Source organism: Macrobrachium rosenbergii, chromosome 48 (assembly GCF_040412425.1).
Source record: "Macrobrachium rosenbergii isolate ZJJX-2024 chromosome 48, ASM4041242v1, whole genome shotgun sequence".
Lineage (NCBI taxonomy): Eukaryota > Metazoa > Arthropoda > Malacostraca > Decapoda > Palaemonidae > Macrobrachium > Macrobrachium rosenbergii.
In genome coordinates this window covers 8,502,593-8,521,264 of record NC_089788.1, presented here as the reverse complement: position 1 = coordinate 8,521,264, position 18,672 = coordinate 8,502,593, and the positions used below count along the sequence as shown (strand labels likewise).

The window sequence follows — 18,672 nt, the reverse complement described above, 5'->3', positions numbered from 1 at the left end:
ATTGAGCCAAATGGTGCTGTTGGGTCTTCTCTGTTCGTGTGTAGGGGTTATATACTGAAGATTTCGGCACGGGGACTCATCTTCGATGTACAGAGTATATGTATATATATATATATATATATATATATATATATATATATATATATATATATATATATATATATATATGTGTGTGTGTGTGTGTGTGTGTGTGTGTGTGTGTATGTGTGTATACATACATGTGCGTGTATATGCATGCGTGTATGTACAGTATGTATGTATGTATGTATGTATGTATGTATGTGTGTAAGAATATATCAAGAATAAAAGCCGTATCTCCCAGCTGGAAGTACCTTCAGAGAAGAGAAAATGTAAAAAAAAAATCATTACAACTCTCACACTGTAATTGCTGAATTTTGGATAAATCCTCCATACGAAAGAATTCTAAATCATTGACTCATTCATACACCTAGACAGAAGGCTCATCAGTTGCTCATTGAACCTCTTACAAACACTGCAACTTTGACATCATTCTTTCTCTGCAATGTCTCTCTTCCTGAATGCTGGGGGCCTTCCTTTCTAAGACCCATTTCATTCCATCTGTTCAATTCTTTCTGGGTCTTCTTCTTTCCTCCTAAAGCCTTTTTCTTTTTGTAATTTCACCAACTTATCATTCTTCATTCTTTCTACTTGATCGAATTATTTCGGGACATTCTAATCCATCATTTCAGTTACTCTAACCTTTGTGCCATATGCTACGCAAACAGTCCAGCCCTACAGCTCCAAACTTTTCCTCTCTATTACATTCAACATTCACACGTAACTTCCATAAAGGAGAGTTAGCACAACAACTTCATTAATTTCAACTTTGGGCTTTCATAGACACTCCTATATCTCTCCTTAACTTTTGCACACAGCTTGTTATGCTTCTTGCCCCACTTATTCTGTGATACACCTGTCACCATGCCATCGTCTGTTATGCCTGTATGAATCAACTGTCTATATTCTTCCACCATCCATTTTACCAATCACTACTTAGTTTCAATCAGCATAGCTCTATATTTACTCTTAGCTTTCTTCCCTTACAAGCGCTTTTAAGTCTTTCAATAGTTTCTGCAGATTTTTCAGCTATCATATATCAGTATCGTATCTTCTACAATCAGCCATCATTCCACGCTCCGCTGACATCCAGTTATCTTTCACATAACTTTGCCCCAACATCCACTGATCTTTATAAGTCTCCTCTCATTACTCCATTCGTGAGGATATTAAACAGCCACAGTGACCTTACACACCCATTTTGATACACACCAGCTGCTCTCCTTTCTGCAAATTCTACACACACTTTACTTGCTTCATAAAAAAACTTCCTATCACTCTCAACTTCAGTGACATTCATTCTCAACGCTCTCTACAATGCCCTTCTTTGTACGTTCAACAATTAGCTGATTCCTCTCATCCGGGATGGCTCTTGAGAAAAGACAAAACATAAGTTACTCTACACTTATGATTTCACTGCTGAATCAAGGATAAATCCTGGGCACGGAAAACGCAGACTCGTTCGTATGCTGGATATACATCTCTAGGTCTGCCTCAGTTCCTTCTCCACAATACTATTGACTTGTACAGTGCAATCTTTTCACCAGCGTATAGTCAAACATGTCTTTTTTTATATAAATTTTTAATAACTAAGTAAATAAATATGCTCTGAGTAGCATACTTATTATAACCTGTCAAAATGTATGTTACTGAAATTAGTTTTATCTACTTCCTACCTGGGCAGCATCAATAATATCATCTAATTACAAACCATCAGACATAGCGGTATTTATGATTCCCTCAGTGGGTGTGATAAACTGTAGGTGGGTTTCACAGCAAACGCCATTCCCAAAGGAAAAATTGAACTGGACACAAACGCTTGGTAAAATACAAAGATTAAAATTTTATTGCGTCAATCTCATAAGTACCAACCCACTACGTGAATTTCCAAACAACATAGATTGTTTTGGAAACGCTAAATTAACGAAACAAATGGCTCCAATCTCTTCTATTGGACATAAAAGCGGGATTTTACAGTGGATAAGACCTCTGAGGCTATTTTGAGGCAGGGAGATTGAACGTGATTGACCTCACATCTAATTACTCTTTCTGTGCGGGCAAGCGCTGATTTTACACAGTAGAGAAATTCAAAGATTTCATTATCTCCCATGAACTATTTTCATGAACACTCAAAGTGATATGAATCTGGCCGTGTAAGGATACTTTAAAAACACTGTCAAATATTCGTTGTAACTCAGAAGTTGGTCTTCATTACAATATTTCGCGTAGCAAGTAACGTAATCAACATGCATTCTGTTAATTCAATAAAGTTAAGCATATAGTTTAAACGGTAGAATTTTTCTGTTCATGAACAGTTGTAATTCATTATCCTTATTCTGTCTTTGAATGAACTAAGGTGAATGGCTATTTCCCTAATTTCTGATGAAGTTTAGAAGAGAAGATAAGGTTTTCTTGACTTCAAGTCCTGAATTCACAGTCAAGATTCCCAAGAGGATCTTTGCAAATGTCAAAAGGAAGCCATCTGTTCAAAACAAACCGTTCTCCACGTGAAGCAAGTAAATAAAACAAGTGTATTTACGTTGATATACAATAATAAGACAGTTATAAAAAATATATGGTGGGAAAATATATTGATGGGAAAATTCCACTCATTAGTTTAAAGTACATATAAAGTTAGTGGATTAGTTTAGTGGTAACTTAAGGTGTAGCTTAACAGCAGGCTGACTTTGAGGAAGGTTAAGACCGTCTGCCTTCTCTGAGGTGGGACAGAATAGGGGTAATTAACCCTGACTGGACCAAGAGCCATTTTGGACATCGCTTTAGTAGTAAGCAGAGTAGGGAGACAGCAGTAGGCATTGGTAATTTAGCTTCCTAGTGAAAGCTGCTTCTGATAGGTATTGTGTTCCTTTGGGGGGTCCAGGGGAAGCAAGTCCCCCTCCCCCAAGCCAGGTCAGGGCTTGGCACCCCAAGTCAGGTTAGGAAAGTAAGGTCAAATTAGGTCAGGACATGGCATTCTAAGGAACGTTAGTTTTGGTCTGTTTTCGTGGTCAAATATCTCAGCCCTACCCGTCTCCCTACCCCACGTCCGTTCTCATCTCTCTCAGGCTACATAATGCTTAAAGCGACTTATTTATGTGACAAGCAAAGCTAGTTTTAGGTGAGGAAAATCAGTATGCTCATGGAAGCATAGGAGCACTGTTCAAAATTCTCACTTGGCCTGCTAGGTTACGCTGGCTGCCTGCTTGTTTCTAGCCTAATGTAAATAAAATGGTAAAACTGAAGACTACTACTGCGTCCTGCTTCCCGCCATTCAGCAACCGTAATATTCATCTCCTTTTATTTATGCTTTTGAGTATATTTATGCCTTTTGTGTATGTTTATGATATATACCATCTTCTGTTTGTGTTTTTATGCTCATCCCCAAGTAACTGGTTATAAACACCGCACCAATTTTGCATGTAAGCTGGTAGTTACCGAACCAGAGGGGTGTAGTAGTAGTCTTCAGTTTTACAGTCATCCTAATGTAGGCCTAACCTACATTAGGACACTTTAATCATTCGCAAAATACACCAACCTTATATGTTTACAACTACTTATCGTGTGCTTTATTCATTTATGATTATTGATGTTGGCAAAAATCACTTAGGAAAGTATGCCTGTTAACAAAAACTATAATAGAATAAAAGGCATAACTTTACTTTAAATATTATTTTGTGTTTGAGTTTTTATGCAGTGGTCTTAAGTCTCCTTAACTTGATTAATATGAAACACAAGGGCAAGTCTATTGCAAATTTACTGTTACTGTGATATTTACTGTCTTCTGTGTATGTTTTACCTTTCATTCCAGTGGGGCTGGTACTAAAAACACTGTTCATGGGAGTGGTGCTGGCATTAAAGTAAAATTTTACTGAATAAAAGTTATTCTGTGTGCTCTGAACCACATGATAAGCAGTCAGAAAAATGTGGTGTTCTTGTTTTTACTGAGTATTGATCACATCCCTCATTGTAAAGGCCAAAGATTGTACAAGGCCAATTACAGGCTTGTATCATAACTTGCTTGCCTTTCCTAATGTAACCTTGGATGCACATCCTTACTTGGCCAGGTCCTGAATAACCTAACCTAGGATCTTAACCCTTACAGGCCTAGTTAAATATACATTAACAAAACCCTGAGGCTGGGCAGACTTTAAGTGTTGGGCAAATAAAAAAAATATATATATCAGTAGAAAGAGGAGGATATAGAAATGCACATGATATGAAAAAAACAAATTAAAAAAAATTTTCAGTACCTTCCACAGGAAGTTGAAAGTGATTATTTCCAATCGTGCATGGGGCCTCTTTTTTTTATTGAAACATAAAAATACCAGCTAATTTTAGCAGGTTATTTCTTACATTTTTTAAATGTTATTTTGCAAAATTACTATTACAGATGGCATAATATCTTAGAAGATAAGAACCGAAACCAGCAACAGTCCTTGAGTATATTTATGGGCAAATAGCCTATACTGTATATACGAGATGTACTGGGACAGGGAGTTGTGCCTTCCCCCATGGAATCTCCAGGGGGGGACTTTTCTTCCTCATCACTGAGCTGAGATGTGTGTGTGTGTGTGTGTGTGTGCTGCCATAAGAGTTGCCATATAGTCATTTATGACCTATTCAGGTGACGTACACATTTTCCAGAAAACATTTTCCCGCCAAATTTGTTCACATAGTGTTATATGAAATACTTATTCTCATGTTAGGCCCAATATCAATTATTACACCTCACATGATCATATCCAGACACAAGGGGTTAACAGTCATAACAAAATACAGGAATGCATCCTAATCTTTCCTTCATTAACTTGACCTTGGGTTTGGGGTCCTTACCCAGTCCTGGGAACCAAAGAGCCCTCCCCCATCCTAATCTGACCTGGAGCACGGTAAATCACAATAAAAATAGATAAAGAAATTAAGCGCAACCTAACCTTGCACACCATAAAGTTAGGAAGTATGGTACGTGGTTGTATACAGTATATCACAATAATTCATTCCAATTAGAGGATGCATTTACCAGTGGTAGGATTATGGCACCTTCAGTTAGGTAAAAGTTGTTTTGGCTGTTGATTTTCAAATAAAATGAATTAGGGTAGTGTGCTTACCATTGGCAATTCTTAAAGGCAGCCATTGTTAAACTGAATATAATATGTGCTTGAAACTGGGAGGGTATTTCAGCATAATAAATTATGAAGTTTCAGTTGGTGGAAAAAGTAGATAAATATTTTGCAACAAAAAAAAAAGCTCACATGAGCATTTGGGAATAGTGAATGAACTGTAAGTTCCTATCATGTCCCAGTGTCCAAGAACTTGAAACAGAATGCCTCCAAAACAATAACAGTGACTAAGAAAATGTTGTGTGCCTCCATATCTTGATATTTTTATCAGTAAATAAACTTATTCGTTTGCCTGTGTACTCCATACAGAAAAAAATGACAAGATGACTGTTATTCAAACATTTCTGATCTTACATTTAGTGTTGGCAAGGACATAAATTTCTCAGTGTAGTATTGTAGTCAGTGTCAGCCTTAATTTTCAGGAAGATGGGTGCTTCATGCTGTGTAAGGGCCTGTGATTTCCTTAGCCGTGCACCATACTGTAGTGTATGAGTGACACGACTCATGTAACTGAAGAACTCTGAAATTACTACTGCTGCATAGCAGTAGCCCCTACCTCTTTGTAAATATGGTTTGGCTGAAGTTAACTTGGAAGTAGAGTTATTTCTGCATCTGTTTTCGTTAAATAGTGTAGCTTTCCTGACTGCCTCTCTTGGTTTACTATGATTACAACCTCACTTTTGGCTGTCATTTATGTTTCTCATCATGGATGAACAAAATTGTCTTTATATTCTTCAGTTTCAAAAGTAACAAGTCTTTTTATTGAGTTAACTAACTGTAATTATGCTGTAATTATAGCCTAGTTTACAACTTAAACTGACTTGATTTTGCGAAAATTATTGAAATACTCTTTACTTCTAGGTCATCAAGGTTTAGGTGCTTTACGTGGCAACAGAAAATATGGTTAAAGTGCCTCCCGATGTAAGTGATGCTGTCGAGAAAATGGCCGGTGATCATAAACCAAAGAAAAAGAAGAGGCACAGTGATCAGTCTCTTGACAGTAGTGCTTTAGCTACTGAAGAAAACAAAAATTTGGTTTCAAATGCCATATCACAATATGATGATGGAAGCTGCATAACTCCTACAAAAAATAAAAAGAAGAAGCATTCTTATGATGCACATGATACGGTTATTTCAGACCTCAAGGAAAATGGCATAAATATAAAAGCAAATGGTGATACTGTGGATGGAGGAGCTGTGGATCAGAAGAGTTGTGAGACTAAACATAAAAAGAAGAAAAAGAAACATGTTGAAGAAAGCGATGAGGTCGTTAATACGCTAACTAAGGAAATACAAGGTAGGGGAGAAATGGTGGTAGGGGAAGTGCTGGATGAAGGTGGACAGACAGAAAATAATGAGCTGGCTGTTGAAAATGAAGGCCGGACACCACACAAGAAGAAGAAAAAAAGAAAGGAGAGAGAATCTTCTGAACACAAAATGGAGCATGTGGCATCAGACACTGGTGGTGAACTGTCTTTTCTGAAAAAAATTAATGATGAAGAGCCTCACACAGCTGAAGGATTTACTGTAGCCGGTCAAGTGAAAGAGAAGAGAAAATCTAAGGTAAGTTAGATGTGCCTGTTATACTTGAGATGTTGAAATTCATTCAGTGTTTTTGCTTAATTCGTTTTTATGTTGGACTGGATTAAAAACAAAGAGTCATTTACTCAAGTTTTATAATCTGTGTAATGTGTAGCAATGTAGTTTTTAAATCTTAAAGTATTTATTGGATTTATTTTAATATTCGATCAAAAACACTTGAAAATAAGATCAAATGTGTACACAGTAAATATGAATGTAATCCATGAGATAGAAGTAATTTAGTATATCTCTCTTTAAAAGGAAAACCTAATGGTAGAACTATTTTGGTAGTTTATGCATAAATGAAAATCATCTTTTATTTTTTTAACTTCTTAATCATCTTATTTATAACATCATAATCATCACCCTAGTGCAATTTACAAGAATGCAAACTCTCATCTCTTATATTGATGTAACTTTGGCAAAAACTGGTCCATTTGCTGAATCTTGATAACAAGGTAGTCAACTAGTGGCAAGTGAGTGAGATGTGGTGGCCCACAAATTCTACTGTTGGCATCTTTTTGTCTTTGGTAGTACTGCTGTCCAGTTGTTTCTCAGTAAATTCTTTCTGATTAAGTTAGGAACCAAGATCTGCAGGGAGTTGTGTTTCTTCAAGTATGCTAAGTTTCTTGAAGAAGATTTCCTTGTACAGTACATGATCTTTGACTTGTGAGCAAATAGTTAGATATCCGCATCTATCACCTTCTAGTAAATTCTTTATTGATAATATGGAGGACGGGCTCTACAGAGGAAGAGGTTCTGCTTGTAATAGTATCCTGTGTTTATAAAGATTTCCTTGTGCAAGACCTTTGTCTTATGGGCAGATAGTTGGATATCTCGATATATTCTGTAAGATGTCAACTTTTTATTATCTATCTTGTTATTAGGCTTCAGCTGAACCAACCTTCACCAAAGGTATGTCTGTTTAAAAGACATAAATAGAAGAAATGTAAATTATCTTGAATTTGCAAATTCTGTTTACAGTATACACATTTTTACCTGTAAAAAATCTGTTAACAGATTTATTGCTTCTAGGTATCAAAGAGCAAGTTGATTTCTGAGGTGACAGATGACATGACATCAGAGTCCCTTAACGTTAAGGGCACTTCAGAACCAGTGCCAGAAGAAGAGCCAACTCGAAAGAAGAAAAAGAAGAAGCATAGTGATAAATCTTCTGAAGAGGTTGCTCCTCAAGATACTGCTGGAGGAGAAAGTGATGTTTCAACTGTCACTTCACAGACCGATGCAGGAAGCGGCATCCCCTTGAAATCTAAAAAGAAAAGGCATTCACACGATGCCTGTGACCTTGTCGATAATGCAGATAATTTGGACACTCAAGAAAGTGAGGTAAAACACAAAACTAAGAAGAAGAAGAAACATTCCCTCGATGCTGATGTGTTAGTAGATAGTACAAGTAAAGAAGACATTGAACCAAATGAGCACAAACAGTTTCATAGTGTAGGAGACAGTGCAGTTGATGAGGAAGACTGTAAAGCACCAGGAAAAAAGAATAGAAAGAAGAAAAGAAAAGCTAAAGATTTAGAAGAAAGCACGGAGCAGATGAGTGATGATACGAAGACAGCTCAAACATTTACTTTCAGTTTTTTTAGTAAAGGTGAAAGTTTAGGTGCTGTGAATAAGGAGAAAAATTCAGAGGTAGCACAGAGGGAAAGTGAACAAAAGAAAGGAAATTATGTAGCGAGTTTCGGTGACGTAGGTTCGCCCCACAAGAAGAAGAAGAGAAAAGAAAGTGAATCCTTTAAGCAGGAAACACCTGAAATGGAGGAATTTACACCAAAAATGGGGCCAAGGATACCAGCTTGGGAGGAAAGGAGGCCGGGAATGAAACAGGCACCAGAAATGAAAGAAAGGATATCGGATCAAGAGATGTCAGAAGGAAGTGAAGGATTACCAGAAAATATGGATGAGTGGGCACCTGCAGAGGACGAGGATGGTGACGGAAGATCTCAAACAGCTGGAGGATTCACAATCATTGACCAAGTGAAAGAGATAAGAAAAACCAGGGTAAGTTAAACAATAATTGTTATTTTTGTTGACTTTTTATTAGTATATTATTTTATTTGTTGTCTTTGTCAGAAGGGAAGATAATTTCTCCCATATTGTAATTTGATTTGTTTACTCCATTTTAATTTCCCAAGGTACAGTAGGTTTGGTGTAGCTAAGAGCTAATATGGAAGCTGAAGAGAACCTTTGGCGCTGTCCTTTCGGCCACAGATACATTTTGTCCTCTCTCACTTTTCATCCATTCCCTATGGCCTCCTCTGGCTGTATAACTTCTTTGAATTTCCACTGATCTAATTTATAATCTTTGAGAATAAGGCCTTTTGGTGAGCCATAGAAGATTCTGGGAATGTTATTTATGGTCCTGGTTGACTTAATTTATACAGCCACTCAAGTACTGTAAATGTAAAATTTTGGGGTACAGTATTGTGATTTCTGTTGTATTACGTTAATTACCCTGTATATTATTTTTCTCATCAAGGATGTTAACCAGACCACAGAGTGGTATTCTTAAAGCAGGAAAAGTTGGAAGGCGTTTGACAGCTTGTGAAGCGAGGACATAGGTAAAGAAAGAAAAGTGGCAGAGAAAGCAAGAAGCTGTGGACTTGAAGATTGCTGAAAGAACTACCTTACAGAAGGCTACATATAATTACTGACAAGGACCAGGCTGAGACAAAACATTAGCTTTTTGCATATTTATGCTGTGTCTTTATCAGTTAGTGGAGCCCTCAGAAAGCATATCTGGGACCCGGTATTCTCTTTTTGAATGACAGACAGTGGGCTAAAGGAAGAAATTTGTAACCCCACTCATTAAACAGATTTTTGGCCGTTAGCATTTATCATCTACCTTTTCTTAGGTTGATCGTGTTTTACCAGAATGGCTTTCAAATCCTACAACTGTAAGCATGAATCTTGGAGAAGGTGTTCCTTTGGAAGATGTGGCAGGGCTTGACCCATTCTTGTCAAAGTGCCTCCACAGAGAACGGATTGAAAAGTTCTTTCCCATTCAAGCTGCTGTTATTCCCGAGCTCTTATCCAGTTCAAATCCTGTATCAATGAGGTAAGCATGTTAGCAGACAACTTTTTATGATGTAGATTGTTGAAGAATTCTAATATTTGGTATTGATCTTTCGAAAAATTGCAGGCAACACTGTAATATATTTTCATATCAAACTTACTGTTGTGTGACTGCAGTTGGGTATTACTGTTATTATTAGTTTAATTATAAATTACATTTCTAGAATCATATAGCTGGCCCAAAGGATGTATTTAAAGAACAAGGAATGGCCTGCAAACTTTTAAAACTGGTCTGGTTAAACTGTTCTCTGGTAACAATCTACATAAATTTGATTGGGTGATACATCAGTAATTTTTTTTGCAAATGTATCGGTATGTACAGTACAGTATATGGTTTTTTGTAATGAAGATGCAGCTGCTTTTTTTTCTTTTTATAATAGTGAAGGTGGCAGCAGAACAAACTTTATTCTCTATGAAAGCCTTATGTGATAGTCATTGCTGGGAGACCATACTCAATCCAAGAGTGAAACAAAATGGTAGTTAGACAACAAGTGATATTTCCCCTTATGTGGCATAACAGATCTTCCCCATCTCTGAAGCTGTGACTTATCACTCTTTGTTTTGTCTTGTTATGTACAGATTCTCTTGTTTCTAGAGGATGCAAACCCTTGTTTTTCTTGTGGATATACATTCAGAGACAGTCCAGGCATTGAAACTGGGTAACAAGATAATTAGGTAATGGCCAACACTGAGTCGTGATTCATGATGTCTCTGCTGTTGTGGTGGTCATGGAACTTGGTTTTAAAGCTTTATTTTGTTGTCAGGAATACTTGAACTGTAAATAATTATAACACTCTTATTATAAGCTAGCCATGCTCTCCTCGCCCTTTGAGGGTTCAGAGAGAATACCACCATCATCTTGTTTACAGGTAACATGTCTTTATCTGTGTAAGGGACACAAAATGATCCCATAGTTGCCCTGCTTCGCAGACTCCTAAGTGACAATGCCGTCTTTTTGGTTTAGCATTCTTCTAGAGGAACTGGTGCCAGTGTACATAACCTAATTACAGGCTCTGCTAATTTTGCTCAATTTTAGTCAGATAATCCGTCTTGTTTCCTTTCGTTCAACTCTCCCTGACACTGCTACATAGTTTTTGCCTTTTACTTTTCATATGCCTCCTTTGATCTCTTCCTACCAGTTATCTAACTTCAGTTTTATCTTGTTCAGTTTTTACTTCTCATTAAGAAAGACCCTTTGGATGAGCCATATGAAAGTTTAGAAATGTAACTTATTGGTCTTGGCAAATTGATATGTAATGATGATAAAGCAAGGGAATTGTACTACTATATGTAAAACTGGTTAATATATACTATGAAATTAAATTCTTTTGGATGTATATAGGCAAAAATGCATGAAATATTTTTCTTCCTATTTGGATGTCGGAATATGAGGGACCTTAACATGATGTTACGTGAATTATTTAGGTTCCGACCAAGAGATGTATGCGTATCAGCACCAACTGGGAGTGGAAAAACCCTGGCATATGTCCTACCTATTGTACAGGCTCTTCGGAAGCGTGTGGTACCTAAATTGCGTGCTCTGATTTTACTTCCAACACAGGAACTTGCTGTGCAGGTGATGTATATCATATAGCAGTTGACCTCTTTGTAGAATATTTCCATATTTTTCTGTATATGCCTAAACACCAGTAAGACCTTTGTCGTATGCAAGTCTGTTGTTAGGTAGGGAGAATGCTTGGAATGTCGATCTGGTTGGTTTGAGATTGCTCATTAGGAACTTATTGATCATCAGTAGCCTTGCAACTGCTCGCTAGCTTCAAAACTTACTAATCCTAAAGGCAAAGGCCACGCTGTATGCCCAGACCGTGCACTGACTTTTTTTTGTGTGTGTGTGTTTGTACCATTCATTTTCATTCATTCATTTACTCATCTTTTCTTGATTATGATGGTATTTTATAGTGAATGGTGAATATTTACCTGCTGTGTGCATATTTTCTGCTTTCTTGGCCTGTGGGGTTACTGTTGCTGTAAGAATACTGAGTATGCTTGCTTTGTTTCAGTATGTAAGTAATTACCTTCATTCCTTTGTTTGGGGATTGCTTGTTTTATACTTCAATTTGTTCTTTCAGTGCAATCATGAGCATTTTCAATATTGAATTTCAGCATTGTATTTCATATCCTGAAATGTTTGATCTGCCTCAACCATTAGCTATGGTGAACACTCAGACATAGGGGGTTAGAATGTCCAACAATAAAAATGATATAACAGTCTCTCCAATACTGTACCATGTTTTAACTCCCTGTTGCTTACTCTGTGTTCAAGTTCTTCTTTGGAGGGGTGGTAGAGCTTTTGACTGGCACGCTGTTGGCCCAGCGTTCGACTCTCTGAGCCGCCAAAGAAGAATTAGAGGAATTTATTTCTGGTGATAGAAATTCATTTCTCGTCATAATGTGGTTCGGATTCCACAATAAGCTGTAGGTCCCGTTGCTAGGTAACCAGTTGGTTCTTAGCCACGTAAAAATAAGTCTTATCCTTCGGGCCAGCCCTAGGAGAGCTGTTAACCAGCTCAGTGGTCTGGTTAAACTAAGATATACCTAACTTTTCATTCTTACATTGTAAGAAAACTATATGGAATGATGCAATAGATGTCAAAGGACTCTCTCTCTCTCTCTCTCTCTCTCTCTCTCTCTCTCTCTCTCTCTCTCTCTCTCTCTCTCTCTCTCTCTCTCCCCCCATTTGTAACTTTTGACATTGTTAGGGTACCACATAAATGCCTTGTAAAGCTTGTATATCGTAATTTATTAGGCATAATATTAAATTTAATCTTTTTTACAATAACAAACCCTTTGAGACCAGCTGTGTGATTGCAAAGATTTATAGCTTATTGGTATTGTAAGACACTTTCTCTCTCTCTCTCTCTTTGTTCACATTTACCATTTGTTATCACATCCAAGAAACACTTGTAGGACTCTCACTCCTCACATAAAACTTGGTACATGCGCAGGAAGGCGATGTTCTGATCCTTCGTATTAAACAAGTTGCAATACTGTAACAAGTGCTACTCCTTAGCGTAATCGGCAACTCCCAAACATACCATTAAAAGTTTTTAAAAAGTGTTAGACAAATTTTCAGGCTTTAAGGTTTAAAAGAAATTTTGAGATTTACAAGCATTTGCCCAACATTTTGAAATTTAGTAAATTCATTACCAGTTTGTAAAAGAAGTTTCTACTATTTCCTTGCATAGGTACACAATGTAATAGAGAAGTTTGTAAGATTTTCCAACCTGAAAATGTGCTTAGCAGTTGGAAGCCACAGCTTTAAGAAAGAGCAAAATACATTGGTGTTTCAAGATTCTTCTGGTACCTGTTCGGCTGACATTTTAATAGCTACCCCAGGAAGACTCGCCGATCACGTTAACTCCACTGTGGGACTCACCTTCAAGCATTTACGGTCAGTATCCAGTTTGTTATTAGTAGTTTGAATATTGGTCATATTTTCAAGCGTGCATACAGTATTTGTATACTGTATATTCATATTTATGGTGTATATGTACTGACTAGGTGTTCATATAGTGAGAACCCCTCTTATTAAATCTAAGATAATTTGTTCGGTTCAACTTGGAAGTGGATGGTAAGTGTAAAAGTAACATATTTATTCTTATTTTTCCTCATCTCTATATCAAAGACCAAATCTTGTTACAGTACTGCTGTGACCATAATTACACAACAGACTGTATTTGTTAATGTTACTGTCTTCCTTTTCTTCTTGTCACTGAATCCTTGGACAGTGGAGAACTAATGTTCACCATTTTCTTTGATGTACATTTATTTAGTTTAGCCATTGCTTCATAACAAGAGTCCTTACCAAAGTATCCTTGAGAAGTAAGACATAATAAGAGGACCAGCAGGAACATAGCAACTAAAGTCTTAATGAAAGTAACATTGATTATGGAATTCATTATGTCAAAAAGGATGACCCACATAAGTAATTTTGACTCATCTAAGAATGAGTCACTCTCATTTGGCCCATGGGTATTTGATGAATAGCGCACATGACCCAGTCCCAATATGCACAGACTGTAGAGTAACATTAACACTCAAAAATTTTTTGTGTGAATGTCCAAAATATCAACAGTGAATATCAGGCTTTGGAAATAAATCAGTTGCAGAAATTTTGTCAGCTTCTCCATATTTTCGATTACCCCAATTGTAGGGACGAAACAAGCGACTACCAAAAATAGCTTTTTCCTACATCAAAGCCTGTTTTTTAAGGAGCTGTAATCCAGTAAATAAAATTTAAGTTTTATCAATAATAAAGGCAGATCCTTCCAGCTAAGTATATTTCATACTTCAGTGGTCTGGCTAAAGTACTAAATAATCAAAACAATGGGAGATCCATCCATCTGTAAACTTATAGAATATATGAAAACTTGATAAATGAGGGAATTCGACCAGGAACGTATGGAAAGAGCCTTACAGTAATATAATACAAGAAAAAAGCAAATGCAGTGAAATGTGGACATTATAAAGGAATAAAACTACTTGAGCATGAAATTTAAATACTGGAACAGGTGCTGAAGGAAGGTTTGAGAAAAATAATATTGATAATTGTCAGTTTGGCTTGCTGAACGTAATTTTGTAGCACCTTAGAAGGGCTGTCCAGTAGGCATTATTGTGCAACTTACCTATATTTCATGTAATTTTACCTACAGTATATTTCATGTAATTTTTACTGAGTGTTGTAAGTACAGTGAACCCCTGTATTCGCGGGGGATGCGTCCCACACCCCCCAGCAAATAGGTCAAATCCGCGAATGCTTAAAACCCCTCTAAAAACACTTAGAACTGCCCATTTTGATAGCTTAAACCAAGAAAAACCCTGTAAAAATGCTTATACCTAAGTATTTTAATAGTTTTATCACAAAAAGTGCATTTAGTCATGAAAATTATATGAAAATACAGTAATTAGTGAATATTTCACAGTGAAAAATACCGCGAATTGGCGAATTTTCCGCGAATGATGGCTAGATGTGTTCCACACAGAAACCCGCGAAAGTGCGAGTCCGCGAACCATGAGAACGCGAATACGAGGGTTTTACTGTAGATTACAGCCAGTAGCTGACTAACTCAGGGATTACAATAAATTATGACATTTTATTGGTACATCTAAGATTTTGATTTGTAAAATGAGTCTCCTGGAAGATGGTTGAAGTAGTACCCAAAATATATTAGTTTGAGGATTCGGAATCTTTCTCCTTTATGTAATAATCATAAGGGGAGTGGCTTTTAATGGCATTCATATTGTTTCAGGTTTTTAGTAGTCGATGAAGCTGATCTTTTTCTTAGTGCAAGTGGTGGAGACATGATGCTAAAAATTGAGCAGCTGAAGAAACATATACATAGACCACTTCCTGATAATAGTCTCATTTGTGGTGGATTCTGTTCGAGGGATTCCATCAATTTACCAGAGTTCTATATGCAGCAGGTGTTAATTTCTGCCACTTTGATGCATGATCCAGAACAGCTTAAAGTGTTAGATTTATATCGACCAAAACTTTTCATAGCAAGAAAGGAAGATAGAATTAATAAAGGTAAATATTTTACTAGTTTTACACAGGTATGCATTATAATCAGTCCTGGTAGTTTGTTTTGTATTTTTTTTTTTTTTTTTATTACTGATTCCACTTCAAAAAGCATGAATCACTTATCAGTACATTGTCTTCTTCAGTTTTTGGTTTATCAGTCTAATTATTGCTCTCCTATCTCTTGGTCTTAACCTCAAAAAATGTTTCCATTCAGCATTGGCTTTCTTCTGATGTTATTTATGGCCTATCCCACCTTTTGACAAGTATTTTCTTCTTTTCTTCTACACTCATAGATATTTCATTAATAGTTTTGTGAGCCACCTTAACACCAATGCTGCTCTCTGAATACATGGCTTTGTCAGCATCATCCTCCCGTCTCATCAGAAATTTTCGTCTCTTCTTGTGCTTCAATTAGCTTCCCTATCTAGACTCAAGTACTTAGCATATTTTACTTTGCATTCTTCACCTCCCTCCCAGAATTTTTCTACAAGTACCTTTTGGTTATGTCTGACCTTCATTTTATCTCTGTCCTTATTTGATATTCTAGGTTTCTGTCTTGTTACCCCATTTTCAAGGACTTCTTTCCAGAAGTTTGGAATAAATTCATGATGCTAATCCAGTCCTCATTCATTGGCTGCATTTTTTTTTTTTTTTTTATAAAACTTGATGAAATATTAATTTTATACTCATTTCAGAAAATACTGTAGTTGATGTTGAATAACTAGTTTTTATTTATTCTTCTGCAGGAACTGTTGTGCCATATTTACGTCCGGATGAGTTGAGAGAAGAATATGTCTATGTTGAACCTTCCTTAAAGCCTTTAGTCCTTTATCATCTGATTCATACTTATAAATTACGCAGAGTTCTAGTGTTTACCAAGTCAACAATGTCCACAAAAACTTTAGCCATTTTCCTTTCTGCAATGTCAAGTAATTACAAGGTAGCCAAAATCTCTTCAAAAGAGAGTAATCGGAAGGACATCGTGGCCCAATTTTCTAGGGGAAAGATCGATGTGTAAGTTCCAAGAGCGAGTTGTGTTGGTATTAATATTATTCAGGCTTGCTGAGATATCAGGAAGTTTATGTAGTTAATTCAATATTAAAAAATAGGCCGTTGAATATTTATTTAAGATAAAAGTAGTAGTGAATTTGTGAAATAGATTTCATATTTTTTTATAAATATATTTATAGAAGGCGGCTATAAATTAAATTGTCGAATATTTTGGATTTTTTGTTTCAGACTCATATCCAGTGATGTTATGGCTCGTGGTTTAGATCTCACTCGCATAAACCAGGTAGTATCTTATGATGTGCCTTCGCTCCAGAATTATGTGCATCGCATCGGTAGGACTGGTCGAGCTGGCAAACAGGGCTTTGCACTTTCTCTTGTTGAAAACACAACAGAAATAGTAAGTAATGAGTAATTGCTCATTTTTCTTCCAGATTGAATAGTTATTAATAGAAATTTTCTTACTACTTTGTTATTATGTATGCACAGGGTTTGGGTAATTAATGTTCTCTGAAAGAGCCCAGCATCGGGAATTTCATTGACCACAAAGTTGGGCTAATTATAAGTAATTGGTTTCTAGGGAAACTTATATTTTATTACATGACTTCTATACTTCTAATACTTCCATATTTTATTACATGACTTCTATACTTCTAATACTTCCCTGTGATGCTGAGTTGAGCATTGACCTTGCAACAGAACATTTAAAAAAAAAAAAATTAGAGTGCTTTGTGAAAGTTGAGGTCATTTGACAAACTTTCTCGACCTCCACCATCATATTCCCAAGTAGAACATTTCTTTTCCCACGCAGCACAACACAACAAATGCTATGAGTGGCACACATTTTACTCAGATATATTTTAATGTCGACATTTTCATATCATTGTTGGTTTATTCTTGAAAAATAAACAGATTTGTAGTATAAATATTGCATTGTAAAGATTCAGGTGTAAACTCCTCTTATTGTACTGTATACTGTATTAATACTGATATAGAAAAGTGTATTATGTATAATGATAATTTCACTGTATTGAGGGCAGTAAAATTATCATTATACTTTGTCAAATGCCACCCCTTTTTGCATGTATGAGTAATGTGCATTAATCCATTTATGTCTTCATTGCAGAGGAGGGACTTCAAGGCCATACTCACCAGCTGTGAAGGCAGACTACATAAAATTGAAGTACACGAAAGGGAACTTTTCCATTACGAATCACAGTATCAGGCAGCCCTAGCAACTCTGAAGGAGACTATGTCTAAAGAGAAGAAGACTGAGAAGGCACATAAATTAAAGGCAAAACTTGAAAGAATAAAGAAACCAAAGAAAAAATAAAAATAAAATGGAAGTCTACTAACGACTATGTACAGAAAGATGTAATAATGATAATGTTTTTAACCCTATAATTTTATATAAGTAAATCATTGGTTTTTACTGTTTGTTGAAGTTGACCTTGTCAGTAAGTTTATGCATTTAATAAATTCTTGAGCCATGGTGAGTTTTCAGGACTAATTGGACTGTCATCAGTAATATTATAAATGCAGTGCTCGTATGCAGCTATCAACTTGTTCTGCTAAGAGCAGCCCCTGCTGTGTGAGGCAATTTTAAATCAATAAATAGCAACACTTAACTAGATAATTATTGGTAGAGTCTAGAGAAGTTATTTTTAACTCTCAGAATTCAAGGATCAAAAGACTTGAAAAGAAATGCTAGCTTTAAATGCATACATTTCTAAATTAACTCTGTTGATTTCTTATTTCTATGGAAGACCAGTGGTTTACTGAGGCCTCAAATAATCTTTATCTCAACTTGTTGGAAGTTCCTCTTCCAAGGCTGTAGGAAAAAGATTAAAATAAAAATAGTGTGCAGAAGTTTGCCTCAACTTACAACTAATCATTATCATCACTGTAACAACGGTGGTGTCTTATAGCAAAGGTATTTGCCATATGGAAAGCTGAAATTGGAATATAAAATTTTGGCTCAAGGTCAAGTGTTGGGACCTATGAGAATCATTCAGCACTGAAAATAATGTTGAAACAATTGTTAGGAAAGGGTGGAAAAAAGAGAATATGAATGAAGGTATAGTAAAAGGAACTAAAAGGGGTTGCTTGAGACCAAAGGGACACTGCAGAGAACTTTAAGTAATGCCTACAGTTCACCGTGTGAGGTACTTTGACAGCACTATCCCTTATGGAGTATGGAAAGCTGAGAGGAGGTGCATGGGTGAAGGCAATGGGGAAAAAGGC

The 18,672-nt window shown here is 36.3% G+C and overlaps 1 protein-coding gene across 3 annotated transcripts; it reads left to right on the top strand.

Moving 5' to 3' along the window:
• Window positions 1–2,485: 2,485 nt before the first annotated feature.
• On the top strand, window positions 2,486–17,919 carry LOC136831241 (ATP-dependent RNA helicase DDX51-like). 3 transcript variants are annotated; one of them, XM_067091291.1, is made up of 10 exons: window positions 2,486–2,594; window positions 6,057–6,758; window positions 7,812–8,801; window positions 9,656–9,858; window positions 11,301–11,451; window positions 13,082–13,287; window positions 15,146–15,426; window positions 16,167–16,434; window positions 16,660–16,828; window positions 17,555–17,919. In XM_067091291.1, the coding sequence occupies exons 2-10, from the start codon at window positions 6,096–6,098 to the stop codon at window positions 17,759–17,761; spliced, it is 3,138 nt and encodes a 1,045-aa protein (XP_066947392.1). In that variant the 5' UTR covers window positions 2,486–2,594; window positions 6,057–6,095; the 3' UTR covers window positions 17,762–17,919. The 3 variants fall into 3 exon arrangements, with proteins under 3 accessions (XP_066947392.1, XP_066947393.1, XP_066947394.1); XM_067091292.1 differs by lacking the exon at window positions 2,486–2,594 and adding an exon at window positions 2,767–2,864; XM_067091293.1 differs by lacking the exon at window positions 2,486–2,594 and adding an exon at window positions 5,665–5,757.
• The last annotated feature ends 753 nt before the right edge of the window (window positions 17,920–18,672 follow it).

Coding starts and splice junctions, on each gene's coding strand:
- LOC136831241 (XM_067091291.1), top strand. CDS start 6,096: ATGGTTAAAGTGCCTCCCGATGTAAGTGATGCTGTCGAGAAAATGGCC. Junction 6,759..7,811: donor AAGAGAAGAGAAAATCTAAG/GTAAGTTAGATG, acceptor TATTGCTTCTAG/GTATCAAAGAGCAAGTTGAT. Junction 13,288..15,145: donor CTCACCTTCAAGCATTTACG/GTCAGTATCCAG, acceptor ATATTGTTTCAG/GTTTTTAGTAGTCGATGAAG.